The following is a 21,109-nucleotide window of genomic DNA, read 5'->3' on the forward strand; positions in this document are numbered from 1 at the left end:
TATTTCATATTAATATAACTTGCAACTAGCACTTCCCTTTAGCTTTCTGTATACATGTACCATAATAATACAACACTTTAGATGATAACTGTGATACTACATGTACAAGCACCATGATTGGTCAAAAATGTACTGTTTATTTCACCACTAAACCTGTTGTCATTTCATAAAAGTAAAAGACCACCAGCGTTCGCCAGTGTAACAACCCACTAAGGATGTTGGGAGAACACTCAAAAGGTTTGTAAGTCACTTTCTTCCAGCTCTGGATTTAAAAACTTTTCAAGTAGTTTTCTGGAATCCCATGAACCAGAGGTGAATGATTCGAAAAACTTTCCAGGTGTCCTTCCAACATCCCAATAGGGTTATCAGGCCTGTAAACCCATAGAAAGTGCAGCCCAATGCTTAACAAAACTAACACAACATACATGTACCTGATACACATGTGATTTGCAGAGCATAACTAAAAGAAATCATTACCACTTCGCTATGTAGTTAAAAATTGGTAATAATGTGGTATCAGAGTTGAATATCAAGTTTAACTTTAGAGTTACTTGAATTGAAGTAAACAGTAAAACTGCGCGTCGTACCTCTGCCTCAAATCGCCGCTTTCGAGATGAAAAGGAAGTTCCATCTCCAGACATTTTAGAGGCAACAACTTACATTTGTGCTTATCTGCTGCCTACCACAGCACCTAAGGAACGTACATCTCTGGACAGCCTTGAGGAAAGTATTGTCCCTGGGCATCGACAGTTATTTCTAAAGACTGATAACGACGCAGAGGTCACAAAAACACAAAGAAAAGCTCTCCACATCGACAGGAGATGCTCTCACCATAAGTCAATCGCCATATTGACGCAGCCATGTTAAAAATATGTTGCCTTGTGCCCGCGGAAACTTTGCAGCAAAACTATATCTCCAGACCGCGGTAAACAGCGATCAGATGACTACATTGTACCCGCAAACAGAGAAGGTTGACCCGCAAAGGAACGTGCTGTCGCGCTACCCACAGTTAATAAACGACAAAAGCGATAAAATGCACTGGTAATTTGTGTAGCTAGAAAAATGCCAATTTAACAGAATATTTGTCATTAACAACACTTTGTGAACGGAAAAGTCTAAGTTCGCAAAATTTGCGCGGGAAATTTTGAGCGCTGCTAGGCAAAATTGACCTTCCTGCGCATGCCCCGCCTTCGACCGCTGTGCTTACCTAATGCAGTGCAGAGTTTGTGCAGAGAGCAATCCCAAGTGGAAGTACTTATTTTAATTTCTAAAAAAAATGTAATCATCAACAGAAATTCAAGTTTGAATTTTCATCATTTTGTGCTTAGCTCCTTGGACTGTAATCATGCCTCTCATCACTAAATTGGAAACGGATCTGAAGGCTACCAGAAGCACAGATACATTCGTTGTTTTATTTTATAACAAAAATAAGACGAAATAGAGTTAAACACCGCAAACTTGGACTCCCACAGAAAACGGAAAATTGTTCGAGTTAGCAGGGAGTTTTAGTTATCGGGTGTAGTGTATTGCGTTACCTAAGCGTTACTATAGTCACGCTATATCCTGTAAGACACGATCGGTACATGATTGTAAAAGTACATTCCTATGTAAAAGTAATATTACTGATTCCTAGTATTGTATTGTGAATATAGCTTGTTGATTCTTTAATAAAATTCAGTTGAGCAATAGCAATGAAAGGAGTAACTTGACTGAGTCTAGACGACACAACATCGGCGGCTGATGTTTAATTTCAATTATCCTAATAAAAATTAATAAGGAATTGTGTTTATATTATCCTTGCACAACCAACAGTCATTTTCGCGCATTTCGCTTATTTTGTAAGAACTTTTTCTAAACAACGTTTAGTTTGGAAAGTTTAGCTTAATACATTACTTTTCATAAAATGTTATCACGTTCGCATCAATCGCGATTAAAGATGAGGAAGTGTCGATCAGCTGTGTTCTAACAATTTGGCGTTTCGACCAACGTCTCTAGTTAAAGCTCGAGTTATCAAGGTAAACTTAAGCTTTAAAAAGTAAAATTAGTTCGAGTTGACCGACTTCGAGGTAGCTAATAATAAATGTCTCGAAAAATGAGGCAAAATCCAAAGGAAACAGCAACTTGTTCGAGTTAGGTTTCGAGTTAACCGGTTTCGAGTTAGCGGGTTCTACTCTAGGATAGAGAAAGATGTTTTTCGTCTTGTCACGAGCGTGAGACAAAGAAAAAATTCGAACCTCAGACCTTCGGATTCCGCGCTCCGATGCTCTGGACCATACCGAGCTCAGAACTTACCATCTCTCTTATTCTGTATACTCTAAGATGTTCGTTTAAAGGCAGTAGAGACAAGATTCATCGCGTTTCACAGCAGACCTTAAGATTTTTTGTATGAAAAAAGATATTGGGTTCCCTTTTTTCCGAGCTACTCAGCTACTTTTGGCACAGCGGCACGGGACACTCTACTCAGTCCGAAGCACTATTTTTCTTGCAATCTGATATCCTGGTAGAATAAGAACGAAAGAGAAGCGAGTCTCGATGAAAGCTCAAAATTCCAAGGCAGAGATCTCTCAGTGACTGAAGCCTGATCTGCGTGATCATTGGATCGTTGATCCAAAGCGTTCCTTTGGGCGAAGTATCCGAAATTAATCATTTTGCCCAACGGTGCTCCATTTAAAACAAGTAGGTACTTCATATATTGACCGGAAAGATTGTTGGTGATTGCTCCACAAATTCTGCGATAAACACGAAATAGAATCGATTTTGTAATGTTAAGTCGATCGGCCACAGATCGCAGGCATTCAGGGTTCCTAAGTACCCATATCGTAATCAATACTTGCTTCTGTAAGTCAATGGCAGGTCTGCCCCCATTCCTTTGCCCATGAGGCAGACCTAGGCAAGTAGCTAACAGGTGTTCCAAACAGCTAACTGTAGTTCTTGACATCCGAAAATGACTTAAAAAATCTGAAACAATGAAGAGTGGTTCGATACGTTCGAAATAATTCTCAATGCGAACATGGCTCTGCCTCTCCCTTATCAAAAGAAACAATAGAAATTCTTCATCTACACAACTTCTCGCTTCTTGTAGTATTGAATCATCAGAAAGTTCCTCTATTCACGAAACAACAGCTGCTCTATCCGCGACGGCCATCTTGTTTTCGTTTTTAAATTTAGCGCGCGATTCCGCTGACGCGCCCTACAATTTCGCGCCTGCAGTCATGGTAACTGATCTGATGAACTGAAGCTCCGTTCGTTCAATGCAACGCGATCGGTGTGATCTTGGATATCACAAATCCTAATCCGGATCATCCCAAAGGAACTTACCCTTAGGCTGTATTACATCTCCGCTGAAACACCAACATAACTCACGGACATTAGTGGTCAGATCAAAAACCGCAAAAGCATGAACTCATAAGTAACTATAGCTTAAAATATACATTTTTCCGCACACTCGACCTAAAACTGAAAAAAAAGACTGTTATTTGATGTTAACTTAATTGGAGGTCACGGTTCTTCTTTTCAATTTCGTTCACTGAAAACAAATATGCTTACACAAAGTTGATTTATTTTTATCACTGTTACCAAGCGCAGTTTAGATAAACAAACGATATAGCACAATATCTTCTTTTCTCCAAAGAGTTAAACAATAACCGACCACAAATTTTTCCTGTAAGATGATGTATGTTTTTGAGAATTAAGCGAAGTTGCTTCTAGAAATACTCTATTTTCCTGATATAGTGTCAGGAGAAACGAATTCAGATATAAATAAACGCAAAATGGCAATTTTATTTCGAGTAAGCTAGGGATTTGACGAACAATATCTTGACGCGTAAACAACATTCACTGATATAACGCCAAGGTTGCTCAAACATAACTAAAAGTACTACTGTATGAGAACTTGGAAGAATACACGATTGAATTCTATAAATTTGAAACAATTTCAGAGTTTATTTTTGATTTAGTAAGAAATTTAAGCTTCAAGGCTGAAACTTTATCCGTTCACCACGGTTCTGTGGCAAAGCTTGCGTTTAGTCGCGTGTCACTGAATATGAATGACGTAAACAAAGAAGTCTAAAGTCACGACAATAGATAAAATTAATTCAATTTACTGTCGATTATTTTTAATTGTTTACTTATCACAATTCTTTCTCATTTTATTAGGCTTGCTCTGACTATGTAATTTTCGTGTTGTCTCCGCTAACAGAATTCTTTTTCAGTTTTACTACGTCCAACATTGCGGTCACATGTAGTTACCTTTCGCTTTTTATAGCCTCAAAGAAGGGCAATCAAGTGTCAGATTTACATAGTAATACCAGCCTTGAAAAATATTACAACTTTGCAGTGTTTACAGTAGAAATTGAAACTTTCTCGCCTTTAATTACGCTGATAGATAAAAATCAAACACAAAGTTTTCCTTGTGATTCCACAAAGCTTAAACCACTGAACCGTTTTTAACCAAAAAAATTCTTACTCATTATAACTTTTTTATTTTCTCCGTAGACTTCAGATTTTTAGCCTTCGGTTTTTTGGCCGCAATGATTGTGAAAGTCTATCTATCAGTCTAGATGTACCGTACCAGAGATAGTAGTGAAAAAAAAAAAAAAAAAGGGAGAGAACGTAATTCAAACGACCAAAACCCTTCCAGTCGAAACTGTGAAGTGTTACTGTATATTAAACCTTGGTTGAGACGAAACAGCGAGGATAGAATTATAAGCGTTAGCACATATTTACGAAGTTTCGAATCGTGATGCAACAAGTGTTTCCTGAATGAAACCATGTGAATAATTAAGATTACAAAGCCGAAATTCTCTACTTGTTAATGAATTGAAAATAATTCAATATAGCAGTTCAATTTCGGCTTGACTTTGCATGTTACGCAATGTGAGAAGTTTGCCTTCACGGCCGATTAACACGTAACATCCGGTACTTTGATCGTAATAAACCTAAACATTTCACTGATGTATTTCTCGTGCTTACCTAGAGCCAGAGGAAGAAGAAAAACAAATAAAGCTACCCGAATGTGTATCTTCAAATGTAGCTCCGACATGTTGCCGTTGTTAGTTCATCTGAACAACATGGAACTTCGGAATATTGGCCCCACTACTTATGATTTCCGGGTCAGATATGTGACGTTCGTGAAAACGGACAACTTAATGCGCTCTCTGCTGATTCGTGAGTCGGCGTGAGATATCTGATTCAACGATGCTTTGAAAAATCACGCTAACTTTTACTCTAAAGCAAAGTTGGTTCAGGCAGTGTAGCACTTAAATTGCGTTGCATTGTAATAGTGTTGTTTTCAATGTGGCGGTAAAAGGGGCAGAAATCGGCAGACTTTGACAGATTTTTACGATTATATTCACGCTTCGTCACTGCCAGGGGGAGGGTACGGCCACACGTAGGCTACCTAGGGGTCCCTGCGATATTTCAATTGATTTGACACGCATTCCTCTGTATAACATTTGCGTTTAGCGGCTATTCGAGATAAGTGGAGGCGCGCAATTGCGCTTAGATCGAAGAGAAACCGGTCAAATAGATCAAATAGGATAAACTGCAAACCGCGTCGGATATTTAATCCGAAAACCCGTTAGTGTTCTTCGCGAAAACCAAATGCTAAAAAACAGAATATCCGCATACCGCAATGAACGCCAAAACCGCAAAACCGAAAATCGCAATGCCCCCCTCAGATATGGTCGATTTACCACGACAAGTATTTCAAAATATGAACATTTTACACATAAAATCAATAAAACTTACTCACATTCTGTGTGTCCGTTGTAGTTTCTGACGATTTCTGCCGTTTTAAGCTTGGTTTACCATTGTTGTTATTCCTGTCAAAAGACTAAGTCAAGGCTGCACACTTCGATTTCGACCGTTGTCCATGCGGAGGTGGTTTGCGCCCCGAAAATCCTCCCGATCGGCATTTTTCTTAGTCATACTTTACGATTTAAGATCATTGTCTCTGTGGGGATGGGGTAAGTATTGTATATTAATCGATCGAACCACTCGCGGTAGAGAGAAAATTGACCTCATACCCAAGTATTCCGCGGCCGTGTCCAGTCTGATTGTTCAAAGCATAGCCTTGGAAATGCAAGTAGAAAATGCTCGTTTCCAGCGAAATGCGCGGGAAGTTTTGGAATTGAGACATGTCCCAGGATGTTCCAGCTTTTGAATTTTCAGCTCCACTTATACTTCCCACCTTCAGAGGCCGAAAAAAACGTTTTTTCTTTTATTTGACCAAACTGACTTCAGACATTTTACCTAACGTTTCCAAGAAAAAAGTCTTAAAACCTCCAAAAGCACCAGAGTTATTAGAAAAACCTAATTTCAAATAAAAATTAATAAATCAGGAAGGTGTCATAAGAATCCCTGGGAGAATTTTCACGACAACGGCTCATATTGGGGTTCGTTTTTCATGTTATTTGCATATTTTGTTTACATCGCGCGCTTGACAAAATTTTCACGTGGAAGCTCTTTGCTTATGGGAAAATCGAAAGCAGAAGAAAAGTCCAGCTCTGACTTGGTGTAGAAGACACAGTATACGTCACACTATTATTTCATTGTTTTCTCATTTCCGGTGGTGATTAAGTTCTATTGTGACGTATAATGTGTCTTCTCCACCAAGTAAGAGCTGAAAGTCCTTGGTAAAAGAAAAAAAAAACCAGACCCTGAGAAGAAAGAAGGAGTACCATTCTGTCTGGATAAGAAAAACGTCTTTGGTGAAAGCGACTGGTACTGGCGGACAAATAAGTCGCGTAAAACAATATTTGTCATACATTAAGTTAAAAAAGAGGTTTACTGTTATTTATGCAAGTACCAGCCTTGATACAAAAACCGATTTACAATCGCCTTGAATCGTAATTTTGAAAGCTGACCGTCGATTCGTTGTCTTGCTTTTCAGCACATTTTCCTTTGCCTTTGGCAACTTTGCTCGTTATTGTGTCGTCCTCCTCGCTCCACTGAGCGAATAAAAAAAAAAAAGGTGTCTGCCATGGGTTACTTTTCCCGAGAATATTGATACATCGTCATTGACGCCATTAAGGCCCTTTGTCCCATTGGTTTGCAGTTTCGGGAGGCGAAAAAATCTCCTGGCGCGGGTTGTTTACGAACCTTTATGAGCTAAAATTAAGAGGAATACATTCGCTCTAGAGCGAATTGATAGGTTTAAGAAAAAACTTTTATGCTTGCATGCTGCGCGATTTCTCATATTTTACACCTTTTTGAATTAATCTGGTGCAGGGCGGGTCCTGCACGCGTGGAAGCCTCCATATGTAGATTTACGAATGAACCTTCTTTTTTACTACAGAGCTTACACAGTAAAACACTTACCGACTGTAACAAAATTGGAGCCTAGCAAATATCAAGTAAAGTTAGTCGAGAAGTATAAACTTGTGTAACAAGTATATTCATGCAGAACATTTCAAAAGATCTAAGCAAAGAAAGTGTTCATATCACAAATAAGGATCTGGACTATGACGACATACTTTATGGAGGCTGGACAAAATTCTCAATGGAAGAAAACATCCTCCCTGTCAACATCGTGATACACTCGATTGCAAAAACGTTGACACGCAACAAGCGCTTATAATGAACGATGAGACTCAGCAAAGAGCTATCCAAACTTTCCCGGAAGAAAACGTTTTATCATGAGAAAAGATTTTCCATGAATAATGAGAGAAGTAAATCACTGATTGTGTATCTGTGCGAACATTTCCCATAAAGGTGATGGGTCTTGTCGTTCGTGAATCAAGCTTATTAGGTGTCAACGTTTTTGCAATCGAGTGTATAACTGAATAGACTGACCACAAACATCAGTTAAGATATGTTGTTTGCTGGGCAAGAGGTCCGTTTGGTGAAAAAACCTTTTGCCCACGACGTAATGTACTCAAGACTTCAGGCATAGTTTCCGCCATACGAACCGACTTAGGGCTTGCAGCAAATTGCCTTATAGATATGTTTTCGAACAAACAACTGTGTCTATGAACCAATGGTTAACAATGCCTGGGTGAAAGACTAAACTAGACAACAGAGCATCCTTAAATTGACTTCATCATCAAATTCCTTTATTTTTCTTTCGAATAAAGATATTGCACTCAACTATATCAAGATAACGTTTGTTTCCTAGTTATTGGGACAAATTAGAGAAGTTCACCCACACCACGAACCAATAAGATTGTAGGATCACTTAAATTTGTGTTGGAAAATTTGATGTGATATCTAAACTTTAATTTCAGACGATACCACCTGACTCAACATTTTCATAAACTCTAATATCATCATTCCCTGATTTTTCCCCCACAAATCCTACATTGCTGTAATAATGAGTCGAGTATCTGCTTTGCAATGACTCATACGAAGGTTCAGGTGACTGCATTTGAGGAGGCCTGAGTTCCATATAGTGACCAGACTCTGACTCTTGCCGTTCAGCAGGTGAGACAGGGATATCATGGTCTGTAACAATGTTTCTACCGGTCCTCACAGCTTGTCTTAACCGCCTTATTAGTGCGCCAATTATGATGAGGAAGACCAAAACAATTCCGGCGAGAGCATAGGCAGCATAGCGATAGAGTTGTTGTTTTCCTATCAAATGAATGGAATCACTTTTACTGCCTCCGCAGATCTCGTTCTATATAATTATAGCTGTGTAGCTGCCGTGATCTGCGATCTCCTTTCTGTTAAAGAGATTCAAGTTCTCCAGTATTGCTATTTTCAGATTTCCTATAGTACCTCTGAATAGATAGAGTTTTAAAACATATAGATATCATAACAACTTGTGCTCTAATCTTACCATAGTCCTCGGTTGTCATGATGTCAACATCAGCGGGCGTGGTGGTTTCTGCAGTGGTGGATGTTCCGGTAGTGGTATAGGAGATGGTAGTCACTGTAAAATTGACCAATATCAATTTGATTTTCTATTAAATCGATCAATTTCGTCAAAGTATACTAAAAAATGGCAATTAATGAAATAACCCCAGGGTTAAAACATATAAATATCATAACAACTTGTGCTCTAATCCTACCATAGTCCTCGGTTGTCATAATGTCAACATCAGCGGGCGTGGTGGTTTCTGCAGCGGTGGATGTTCTAGTAGTGGTATAGGAGACGGTAGTCACTGTAAAATTGACCAATATCAATTTGATTTTCGACTAAATCGATCAATTTCGCCGAAGTATACTAAAAAATGGCAATTAATGGAATAACCCCAGGGTCACCCATGTCGACTTGAAAGTGTAGCACCAAGTTTTTTCTGTTCCCTAGAATACCTGACATAACCCAAGCCAATGGGAAGGTTACTCTAGTTATCGTCTTCCCTACCTGCTACTAGGATATCCCCAGGGTAAAGGGGTTAAGTTTCTAAAGAAACTGTGGTGCTGCATCGATGGAAGAGTATAACGGGGTAATTAAGTATTATCAACTCAGCTGATAACGCAAATTGGCCACCCTAAAGAGTTTTAAGCAAACGTTTCGAGCGATAGCTCTGTTTCGTTCTGACAAATGGCTAACACTCGAAACGTCAGCTTTGAAACCCTTTACGGTGGCCAATTTACGTTATCAACTCAGTTGATAAAACTAAATTCCCCCATCCTTAGAGTATCTCTGCTAGTTTTTCTCTCCCGTGTCAATAAATTTCTAGGCATGGAATATATATATAGCTGGGAGAGCTGCAGCGTTCTCCTTTCTGCTTAAGAGATTCCAGACAGGTAGAGTTTTAAAGCAAATGTTTTATGGACATTGGTGCTCTAATCCTACCAGAGTTCTTTGTTGATTTAGTGGTTTCCGCTGTGATAGATTCTGTGGTAGCGGCGGATGCTATTTTAGCAGTAGTAGAAGCAGTTGGTATAGTGGTTTCTGCTGTGGTGGATGTTCTACCAGTTGTATATGAGACGGTAGTCCCTGTGGAATTGATCAATATCAATTTCATTGTCAAATAGGTCGACCACTTTTGCTGAAAAAAAAGGTAATGAATCAAATAACCCTACGTTAAAATTTGTTATATGTGTTGTATTAGATCTCATACCAGGTCCTATTAATGTGACATTTTTTCCCACTTTCACAGAAGCAATTCTTTTTTATAATCTTTTTACTTTTAGTATGTGAATTATTCATTTTAGAGCAGAGACCACGATAAGTGTATCTGGGCATAGCCTAAGTCAATGCGGTACGCGGCTCAATTTGCCAAAGTATGAATTTGATGCGAGAATATGCTACAGAGGAAGACCTTCCCTCTAGGTAAATGATTCAATCATTTCCAACTAATCATTCACGTTCAATCGATGTTGTTTTTAATTTGGAGTTTCTTTTAAAGTAAACTAGTCACCTTCTCCTGGCTCCATTCCAAAAATCTCTGTGGTCATACACACTTTGCCTTGACCTGCTTTGAGCCAGAATCGCAGATACCTTGCGTTGTCGTGGACTTTAAGCACCGAGCCTGAGTTCCTGAATTTCTTTCAAAATCAAAAGCCCCAATTTATAGAACACATCTCATTCACTGAATAGTACAATGATGAGACCCAAAAATGAATAAATTTACTTAAATGAACCCCCCCTTACTCCTTATAACTTGGACACCTTGCTTTCCTTAAGCATTTTATTAGCTCACAGATGGCTGTGACTTAGGCTAAGGCATGCACAAAAAACCGAGCATCGGTGTGTACAGATCTCAATTTTAAAAAAAATCTTAAAGTTATTAATTTGATAATAAAAGAACAATGGCAATTTTTCAATTTAATTATAAGCGTTTCAAGGAAACTAAACCAATGTACATAGAGTTATCAATAAATGAAACGTTTAAACGTTTGCCTCACGATGGAGAGTCAGGCTATCGAATGTATATAGTTAACATAGAGTTGTCACCTCATTTTTGTTGGTTGTCCAATTTGTCCCATCGACGGATAGTTCCATTGTATAGTTCGTCCCACCCTCGTTCGAACCCCCATAAGTGGACAAAAAAAAATGGCAGATGAAATGACGTGTCTGTAGATCAATCTGTAGATATAAGTTAGTGTTTTCTTTTCCTTCACACCGTGATGAACTCGATGTGTTGCCGGTCACTGGGTCATTTGTGCCGCTTGGAATTAATCCACTGTCGTTTTTAAGACTCCTACAGTTAGCTTCAGAGAAAGACAGAATAAAAACAATTTTTGAAAAATTGTACGTACTGAAAGCGAGGTATTCCAGTCAATGAAAATCAGACAGAAGTAGAAATAAAACATTAGATACCAACACTTTCAACTACCGAGAGTACCTTTCTCTGACAAGAGATGATTTCTTCATATTTATATTCGCTAAAAAACCTGATTTCTTAATTTGTAAACGGGATTCCAGATACTTCACTCCAAACTTTGGATTCCAGATACTGGAATTTTGACATCGCGAGACATAAGAGTCAAATGCAAAATCTTAATGTCAATCATCGTAAAAGTACTTCAAGTTTGCATACTTGTATACACGTAAATACAATTACGCTGTCATAGAAAAGATAAAAAAATGAAAACCGAAAAAGGAAAAAGTCAAATAGGAGCTTATTAGCATATAACAACCCTCTGGCTATATACCCACTGCCGAACAATTTTCACAGAATTTTCCCTTAATATTCTTTCATACTTCTTGAGAGTATCTGACGATTCCAAAAATTGAAATCAAAATTTGTATGCTTTTCCATAGACGAATAAATTCGAATTTAGCTTTTTCACCTTTCTCTTTTGGTATTTTTATCACAACGTAACACTGCAGTTAGTTTTAAATACCAACGTTGGAAAAGATTCATATCAGAGATCAAGATGTTTATGAAATTCCTACCAAGGAAAGTGACGGTTGTTAACGGTTTTATATTCCAAGAGTTGGATATTAAACTTATTCTTCTCCTGACCGTTCCATAAAGGCGCCGAAATCGAACTCATTATTGACATTTGACTTAGATGATATATTCACATCAAGTGTTTTTCACTGATTTAGGAGATAAAACGCCTTTCTACAAGTTTGGACAAGCAGTAGGGGTTTTTGAAAACCGTTTAATTAATTTGTATCTATCGTATAACAGACACGACACGATCATCACCCACCTTGAAACGAAGAGAATTAAACCAACCAAACAACCCTAGTTAGATCTTTGAAATTTGTTTCTCCGAAGAATGATACAATCTCTCCTTCTATGATCTTGAATACAGAAAGATGTTCTTTCGACCCTTGAAACGTCTGCTTGTCAACATTTTACAACGGCTGTTCATCTTTGTGTTACGAGCTCGAAGATGTGAATTGAAACCGGTCGACATGCAGAGTTGACGGTAAAATACGACAACGAGTTTAGTTATGCACAAATTGGTATATCTTCGTTGAAGTTAAACTCAAATGATAATTTCTCACGTTCACGTCTATGAAAATGCTGGTATGAAATACCTTACGTAACGAGCCGGAAACTGAACATTGCAACACAATAGCAAAATAACAGTAAGCACGCACTCAGCGATACCCAAAAGAGAAGCACCTTTAGAACTTAATCACGCAGGACAAAATAAGAATGTTCCAGGAAGACATAGAGTACAATTGGAGTGGAATATTGGACCATTTTTTGGATCATTGTATTTGCTACTCATTGTTAGGGAATGATGGGTAGGTACATTTTAACATCCATGTAATGGGGAAGAAGGTGCTTGTATCATTACATGCTCCTGATTGAAGGAATGTTCACCGCATCCTATAGTTATACTAGTTTTTTTTCCTGCAATTTTCAAAAAGAACTCGACCTGCCGAAAGGATGAATCGGCCATTCCACCACTTGTGTGGATTGAATAAATCAATGTGTCGGTTATTTGATACAATCATTGCCCCATTAAGCCATAAAATGCAAATATTTTACTTTGAAAAATTAGCTGTTGTTTTAATAAACTGTGTTGTTTTAAAGGTGTCATCAATGTACGCAGTCAATTAGCTTTATTTTGCCATAGGACTCAAACAATTTAATCCTGATCGACAGGAACAGATTGAAACTGTACAGATGTCAGCTAAAATTAAAAGCAATAAGCATGTGTACCAATATTATTCATGCAAAACACTGCAGACGATCTAAGCAGTGAAAATATTCATCATAATAAGAATCTAGTCTAAGAGGATATAATTTATAAGGTTTGACAAAATTCTTTTTGAAAGAAGATTTTCTTTTTGTCAACATAAATTTAGAACGTCAGATAGACCAGCGCGCAGTTCATCGAAGACCTATTAGCCCTTACCCAAGGTTGATTTTTAATCTGGGTTTCTTTATTCCTTAATTCAAAAGCCATCTTCCGATAATTTTCTCTAACCTCTTTAGAGCATGCAACAAAAATTAACTAAACATCTATTAACAAACCTAATGAAACCTAAGTTTCTTTTAAAGCTTTCAGAACTGATATCAGATTTCAAAATGACCCTGAGTTATTTTAACCCAGCTTTGAACAACATGAACTAGAAAGATTACGATATGATATTTGCTTGGCAGGTAGTCTGTTTTGCAAACAAAGGCTTTGCGCAAGATCTGATGTATTTAAGATAGTTTTCAGCGATACGAATCGACTGAGGGCTTGTGAAAAAACTGGAGGATTTTAGATGAGATTTACCTGATCCGCACACAAGGCTCTGGAAGTTCATTAGCAATCAATTATCTATAGTTCTTCCCTTTATATTCTGTTAGTAACAACATTCCCCCTAAAAACATACATACATCCTTTATTTGGTAAAGCAGGTTGAATAAATGGCAGCTATTGCTGATGTGGATCTGCTATCTAGTTGACACTATACTTTACAAGCCAGACCACATCACAGTAATCTCGTGAGTGGGTTCTTTAACGTCCCCTGCCTAACCAAATTATTAATAGATGCGGCAGGAGACGGAAGCTACGGTTTATTCGTCCTTATCCGAGAAGACTAGAATGTCTATCCATTTCTTGATATTATAGAAAGGTGGCACATTCTCCTCAGTTTCCCTCCGTAAAACACCCGATCCCTTCAGATGATTTATAATGACTGTTCCCTAAAGAGTAAATTTGGAGCGGAAGACGGCCAGAATAGTATTCCCCAGACAAGTTTCCAACTATATGAATATCCATGTAAAAAGCAACATCCTTAAGATTGATATTTCATATCTAAGTAGTGAAAATTTAATGGTTTTTCTAATATTCATCGCTGATATCATTTGTCAAGTCTGATATCGATGATAGGGACTTTAAAAAAACCACAACGGCAATAACAACCAGAGTTTTCGTAGTCTTAAGACGAAAACCCCTTCGGCAGATTAGATAAATTTTAATAACGCCGTATCCTTTTTCTGTACACGAATTAATTCGAATTTAGCTTTTTCGCCTTTCTCTTTTTGTATTTTTATCACAACGTGTCACGGCAGTTAGTTGTAAATACCAACGTTGGAAAAGATTCACATCAGAGATTAAGATGTTTATGAAATTCCTACTAAGGAAAGTAACGGTTGGTAACGGTTTTGTATTCTAAGAGATGGATATTAAGCTAAAACTGCTCCTGACCGTTCCATAAAGGCGCCGAAATCGAACTCACATTACTGAAATTTGACTTAGATGATATATTCACATCAAGTGTTTTTTACTTATTTAGGAGCTATAACGAACTTCTACAAGTTTGGACAAACAGTAGGGGTTTTTGAAAACCGTTGAATTAATTGGTATCTATCGCATAACAGACACGACACGATCATCTTCCACCTTGACACAAAGAGAATTTGAGCGTCTGAAACTTAACTCGATTTGACATGAAACTCAGTTGAAATTTGAACGCGAAACTGTTATAAGGCAGAGTCCGGTCGTTTGATGTTAGCACGCGTAGATTGCTAACTATTTCAAGTTATTCTTTCATTTCTCACCTGAGGCCACACTTATAGGAAGAAGAAAAACGAAGAGGGCCAGATGGATATATCGCCTGAAATCTAGAAGTTTCATGCTGGCTTTTACCCATTCATCGGAACAAGAAAGAACCTTGAGTACAAATAACTTCAAAACCACTCCTCAGGTAAAACCCCTTCTTTGAGACAGGAAGTCTTAAATTTATGATTTGTAATGATTTTTACAAGTGACAGTTTGTTTACATCATTAAAGAAAAAATTCAAAAGCATCTAATTAGTCGTCTATATTTAGCCCTTTTTAAAATATCTTTGATATTATTTACATTTTGTACTTGCGTCCTCTCACAGCGGGATCGCAGTAATTTTTTGTTCCCATCTGTTCCAAACTGCTCTCCAAATCATTTGATCATTTCTACAAGTAAAGTAGCGTACAAAAATAGACAAAGTGTTATTAAGACATCAGACTAACTGAACCATTACCACATCTATTCAATGTGAGACGACCAACCCTAGTTAGATCTTTGAAATTTGTTTCTCCGAAGAATGATACAATCTCTCCTTCTATGAATTATACAATCTCTTTTTCCATGATCTTGAATACAGAAAGCTGATACTTCGACGTTTGAAACGTCTGCTTGTCAACATTTTACAACGGCTGTTCATCTTTGTGTTACGAGCTCGAAGATGTGAATTGAAACCGGTCGACATGTAGAGTTGACGGTAAAATACGACAACGAGTTTAGTTATGCACAAATTGGTATATCTTCGTTGAAGTTAAACTCAAATGATAATTTCTCACGTTCACGTCTATGAAAATGCTGGTATGAAATACCTTACGTAACGAGCCGGAAACTGAACATTGCAACACAATAGCAAAATAACAATAAGCACGCACTTAGCGATACCCAAAAGAGAAGCACCTTTAGAACTTAATCACGCAGGACAAAATAAGAATGTTCCAGGAAGACATAGAGTACAATTGGAGTGGAATATTGGACCATTTTTTGGATCATTGTATTTGCTACTCATTGCTAGGGAATGGTGGGTAGGTACATTTTAACATCCATGTAATGGGGAAGAAGGTGCTTGTATCAATACATGCTCCTGATTGAAGGAATGTTCACCGCATCCTATAGTTATACTAGTTTTTTTTCCTGCAATTTTCAAAAAGAACTCGACCTGCCGAAAGGATGAATCGGCCATTCCACCACTTGTGTGGATTGAATAAATCAATGTGTCGGTTATTTGATACAGTCATTGCCCCATTAAGCCATAAAATGCAAATATTTTACTTTGAAAAATTAGCTGTTGTTTTAATAAACTGTGTTGTTTTAAAGGTGTCATCAATGTACGCAGTCAATTAGCTTTATTTTACCATAGGACTCAAACAGTTAAGACTTGATCGACAGTAACAGATTGAAGCTGTACAGATGTCAGCTAAAATTAAAAGCAATAAGCATGTGTACCAATAATTTTTCATGCAAAACACTGCAGACGATCTAAGCAGTGAAAATATTCATCATAATAAGAATCTATTCTAAGAGGATATAATTTATAAGGTTTGACAAAATTCTTTTTGAAAGAAGATTTTCTTTTTGTCAACATAAATTTAGAACGTCAGATAGACCAGCGCGCAGTTCATCGAAGACCTATTAGCGCTTACCCAAGGTTGATTTTTAGTCTGGGTTTCTTTATTCCTTAATTCAAAAGCCATCTTCCGATAATTTTCTCTAACCTCTTTAGAGCATGCAACAAAAATTAACTAAACATCTATTAACAAACCTAATGAAACCTAAGTTTCTTTTAAAGCTTTCAGAACTGATATTAGATTTCACAATAACCCGGAGTTATTTTAACCCAGCTTTGAACAACATGAACTAGAAAGATTACGATATGATATTTGTATGGCAGGTAGTCTGTTTTGCAAACAAATGCTTTGCGCAAGATCTGATGTATTTAAGATAGTTTTCAGCGATACGAATCGACTGAGGGCTTGTGAAAAACTGGAGGATTTCAGATGAGATTTACCTGATCCGCACACAAGGCTCTGGAAGTTCATTAGCAATCAATTATCTATAGTTCTTCCCTTTATATTCTGTTAGTAACAACATTCCCCCTAAAAACATACATACATCCTTTATTTGGTAAAGCAGGTTGAATAAATGGCAGCTATTGCTGATGTGAATCTGCTATCTAGTTGACACTATACTTTACAAGCCAGACCACATCACAGTAATCTCGTGAGTGGGTTCTTTAACGTCCCCTGCCTAACCAAATTATTAATAGATGCGGCAGGAGACGGAAGCTACGGTTTATTCGTCCTTATCCGAGAAGACTAGAATGTCTATCCATTTCTTGATATTATAGAAAGGTGGCACATTCTCCTCAGTTTCCCTCCGTAAAACACCCGATCCCTTCAGATGATTTATAATGACTGTTCCCTAAAGAGTAAATTTGGAGCGGAAGACGGCCAGAATAGTATTCCCCAGACAAGTTTCCAACTATATGAATATCCATGTAAAAAGCGACATCCTTAAGATTGATATTTCATATCTAAGTAGTGAAAATTTAATGGTTTTTCTAATATTCATCGCTGATATCATTTGTCAAGTCTGATATCGATGATACGGACTTTAAAAAAACCACAACGGCAATGACAACCAGAGTTTTCGTAGTCTTAAGACGAAAACCCCTTCGGCAGATCAGATAAATTTTAATAACGCCGTATCCTTTTTCTGTACACGAATTAATTCGAATTTAGCTTTTTCGCCTTTCTCTTTTTGTATTTTTATCACAACGTGTCACTGCAGTTAGTTGTAAATACCAACGTTGGAAAAGATTCACATCAGAGATTAAGATGTTTCTGAAATTCCTACCAAGGAAAGTAACGGTTGGTAACGGTTTTGTATTCTAAGAGATGGATATTAAGCTAAAACTGCTCCTGACCGTTCCATAAAGGCGCCGAAATCGAACTCACATTACTGAAATTTGACTTAGATGATATATTCACATCAAGTGTTTTTTACTTATTTAGGAGCTATAACGAACTTCTACAAGTTTGGACAAACAGTAGGGGTTTTTTAAAACCGTTGAATTAATTGGTATCTATTGCATAACAGACACGACACGATCATCTTCCACCTTGACACAAAGAGAATTTGAGCGTCTGAAACTTAACTCGATTTGACATGAAACTCAGTTGAAATTTGAACGCGAAACTGTTATAAGGCAGAGTCCGGTCGTTGGATAATCGCAAGCGCAAATTCTAAACTATTTCAAGTTATTTTTTTAGTTCTCACCTGAGGCCACACTTATGGGAAGAAGAAAAACTAAGAAGGCCAGATGGATATGTCGCCTGAAATCTAGAAGTTTCATGCTGGCTTTTACCCATTAATCTGAACAAGAAAGAACCTTGAGCTCAATTAACTTCAAAACCACCCCTCAGGTAAAACCCCTTCTTTGAGACAGGAAGTCTTAAATTTATGAATTGTAATCATTTTTACAAGTGGCCGTTTGTTTGCATCATTAGAGAAAAAATTCAAAGGCAGTTCATACAAGTTTTAAAATACTAACGAAAAACCTGCAGCGAAAAATGATAACACCTAAACATTCCCACACACTCTAGTGCGGAAACGTTATGGAACCAAAGTTTGGACTGTTAGAAAATGTCAAGGAGCTGAAGCGGAAACTTGGACTGGAAAATGGTGGAAAATTATTTCACGAGAAAACTTTACAAACTTGGAAATTTAAGAGTGACAAATAATAATATTAAGGTAGATATTTCATAGAGAACGAAATGATTCTTGTCGGCTTTGTGTTTATCACTGATACTATTTATTGCGTCTAACATTGATAATTATCATTTCTGACGTCTTCTGTACTTAAATGTCATATCACAGGTCAGTGAATCACAAAGAAAGCGAAAAGCCGAAACTTACCGCAGAAAGTTAAAATAAATGAAATCTACATTATTATCTAGTGACATAAGGATTTTTCCGTGATAGGTGCAATTTAGAAATAGCATTCCTCGACTTATTAGGAAAACACCCACTAAGCATCATTTTACACAAGCTTTATATCCTTGTTATCTTGCTCAGTGTTTAGTATCATTTTTCCTCTACTAGAATTATTTCTTGTTAAACTTGATTGTTGGGTGCTGCCCTTGTGTTTTGTTTAAATACTCTCGCACGTATTATGTTGAAAGATGGTAAATGCATCTAATTAGTCGTCTATATTTAGCCCTTTTTTAATTATCTTTGATATTAGTTATATTTTGTTCTGCAATGTGATGTAGTATAGCGCAGAGAATCAATCCAGTGCACTCTCTGCAGGTGAATTTTGCAAAGACTACAAATTGCCTCCTCTCGCAGCGAGATTGCAGTAATTTTGGTTCTTATCTCTTCCAAACTGCTCTCCAAATCATTTGATCATTTCTACAAGTAAAGTTGCATACAAAAGCAGACAAAGTGTAATAAAGGCATGGGACTGACCGAACCAGTACAACATCTATTCAATGTGGGACGACGTACCTTAGTTTGATCTTTGAAAGCTGTTTCTCCGCAGAATGATACAATCTCTTCTTCCATGATCTTGAATACAGAAAGCTGATACTTCGACGCTTGAAACGTCTGCTTGTCAACATTTTACAACGGCTGTTCATCTTTGTGTTACGAGCTCGAAGATGTGAATTGAAACCGGTCGACATGCAGAGTCGAATGTAATTGGTATATCTTCGTTGAAGTTGAACTCAAATGATAATTTTTCACGTTCACGTCTATGAAAATGCTGGTATTAAATACATTACGTAACGACCATTGTAACACAAAGGTAACGTGACAACAAGCATGCACTTAGCGATACCCAAAAGTATTAATTTAAATCACGCAGGACAAACTAGTAATGTTCCAGAAAGACACAGATTAAAATTGGAACGGACTATTGGACCCATGGACTATTGGACCATTTTTTCGACCATTTGTCGGACCACTTTTTGGATCATTGTATTTGCTACTCATTGTTAGGAAGGGATGGGTAGGTACCCTTTTACGACCATGTGGGGGGGGGGGGAAGAAGGTGCTTGTATTAAGAAATGCTCCTAAGGAGTTTTCACCACATCTTATAGTTATACTAGTTTTTCCCCTGCAATTTTCAAAAAGAACTCGACCGGCCGAAAGGATGAATCGGCCATTCCACCTCTTGTTTGGATTGAATAAATCAATGTGTCGACTATTTGAAAGAATCATTGCCCTATATTGCCATAAAATACAAACATTTTACTTTGAAAAATTAGCTGGTGTTTTAATAAACTGTGCTGTTTTAAAGGTGTCATCAATGTTCGCAGTCAACGAGCTTTATTTTACCATAGGACTCAAACAGTTAAGTCCTGATCGACAGTAACAGATTGAAGCTGTACAAATGTCAGCTAAAATTAAAAGCAATGAGCATATGTACCAAGAATATTCATGCAAAACACTGCCAACGATCTAAGCAGTGAAAATGCTCACCCGATCATAATAAGAATCTAGTCTAAGAGGATATGCTTTAAAAAGGTTTGACAAAATTTTTTATGGAAGACGATTTCCAACATCACCATATAACGTCAAATAGACCAGCTTGCAGTTCATCGAGGGCCTATTAGCGCTTACCCAAGGTTGAATTTTAATCTGGGTTTCTTTATTCCTTAATTCAAAAGCCATCTTCCAATAATTTTCTCTAACCTCTTTAGAGCATGCAATTATCAAATTTTAGACAAAATGAATTAAACTTAAGTTTCTTTTAAAGCTTTCAGATCTGTAATCAGATTTCACAATAACCCTGGGTTATTTTAACCCAGCTTTGAACAACTGGAATCAGAAAGATTAAGATATATTTTCTTGGCAGGTAGCTTGTTTTGCGAAAAAAAGCTTTGCGCAAGGCTGTTGTATTTAGGACTATAGCTTTAGTTTTCAGCGATGCGAATCAAATGAGGGCTTGTTAAAAACTGGAAGATTTTTCATAAGATTACCTGATCCGCACACACGGCTCTGTAATATTGAAAGTTTATTAGCAATCAATTTGCTATAGTTCTTCCCTCTATATTCTGTTAGCAACAACCGATACCCTTCTGTTCTCCCTGAAAACCACATTATTCCCTCCGTAAAACATCCGACCCCTCCAGGTGATTTAAAATGACTGTTCTCTGAATAGTAACTTTGGAGCGGAAGACGGCCAGAACAGTATTTCCCTAAACAAGTTATAAATTATATGAAAAACCATGTAAAAAGCGACAGCCATAA

General features: G+C 37.4%; 2 protein-coding genes across 4 annotated transcripts in view; both read right to left on the minus strand.

The window, feature by feature from the left end:
- Positions 1-21,109, minus strand: part of LOC131784665 (uncharacterized) — an 86,040-nt gene that overhangs the window by 23,162 nt on the left and 41,769 nt on the right. The gene's annotated exons all lie outside the window — the stretch shown is intronic.
- On the minus strand, positions 7,565-18,269 carry LOC131784669 (uncharacterized). 3 transcript variants are annotated; one of them, XM_066159535.1, is made up of 8 exons: positions 18,134-18,221; positions 14,856-15,246; positions 10,847-11,103; positions 10,311-10,437; positions 9,743-9,886; positions 9,012-9,104; positions 8,780-8,872; positions 7,572-8,571 (listed from the first exon to the last, which is right to left on the minus strand). In XM_066159535.1, exons 2-8 carry the CDS (start codon positions 14,929-14,931, stop codon positions 8,222-8,224), a joined length of 1,140 nt encoding a protein of 379 aa, XP_066015632.1. In that variant the 5' UTR covers positions 14,932-15,246; positions 18,134-18,221; the 3' UTR covers positions 7,572-8,221. The 3 variants fall into 3 exon arrangements, with proteins under 3 accessions (XP_058957464.2, XP_066015632.1, XP_058957462.2); XM_059101479.2 differs by lacking the exon at positions 14,856-15,246 and having other exon boundaries at positions 7,573-8,571; positions 18,134-18,269; XM_059101481.2 differs by lacking the exons at positions 9,012-9,104; positions 14,856-15,246 and having other exon boundaries at positions 7,565-8,571; positions 18,134-18,269.

Source organism: Pocillopora verrucosa, chromosome 12 (assembly GCF_036669915.1).
Source record: "Pocillopora verrucosa isolate sample1 chromosome 12, ASM3666991v2, whole genome shotgun sequence".
NCBI lineage: Eukaryota > Metazoa > Cnidaria > Anthozoa > Scleractinia > Pocilloporidae > Pocillopora > Pocillopora verrucosa.

Bases quoted from the DNA above. Each gene is read 5' to 3' on its own strand.
- LOC131784669 (XM_066159535.1), bottom strand. From the start codon at position 14,931: ATGAAACTTCTAGATTTCAGGCGATATATCCATCTGGCCCTCTTCGTT. The intron at 11,104-14,855 runs GTGAGAAATGAA...CTTTCTCTGAAG, and splicing joins TCCTATAAGTGTGGCCTCAG to CTAACTGTAGGAGTCTTAAA. The intron at 8,873-9,011 runs GTAGGATTAGAG...TCAATTTTACAG, and splicing joins TATGACAACCGAGGACTATG to TGACTACCATCTCCTATACC.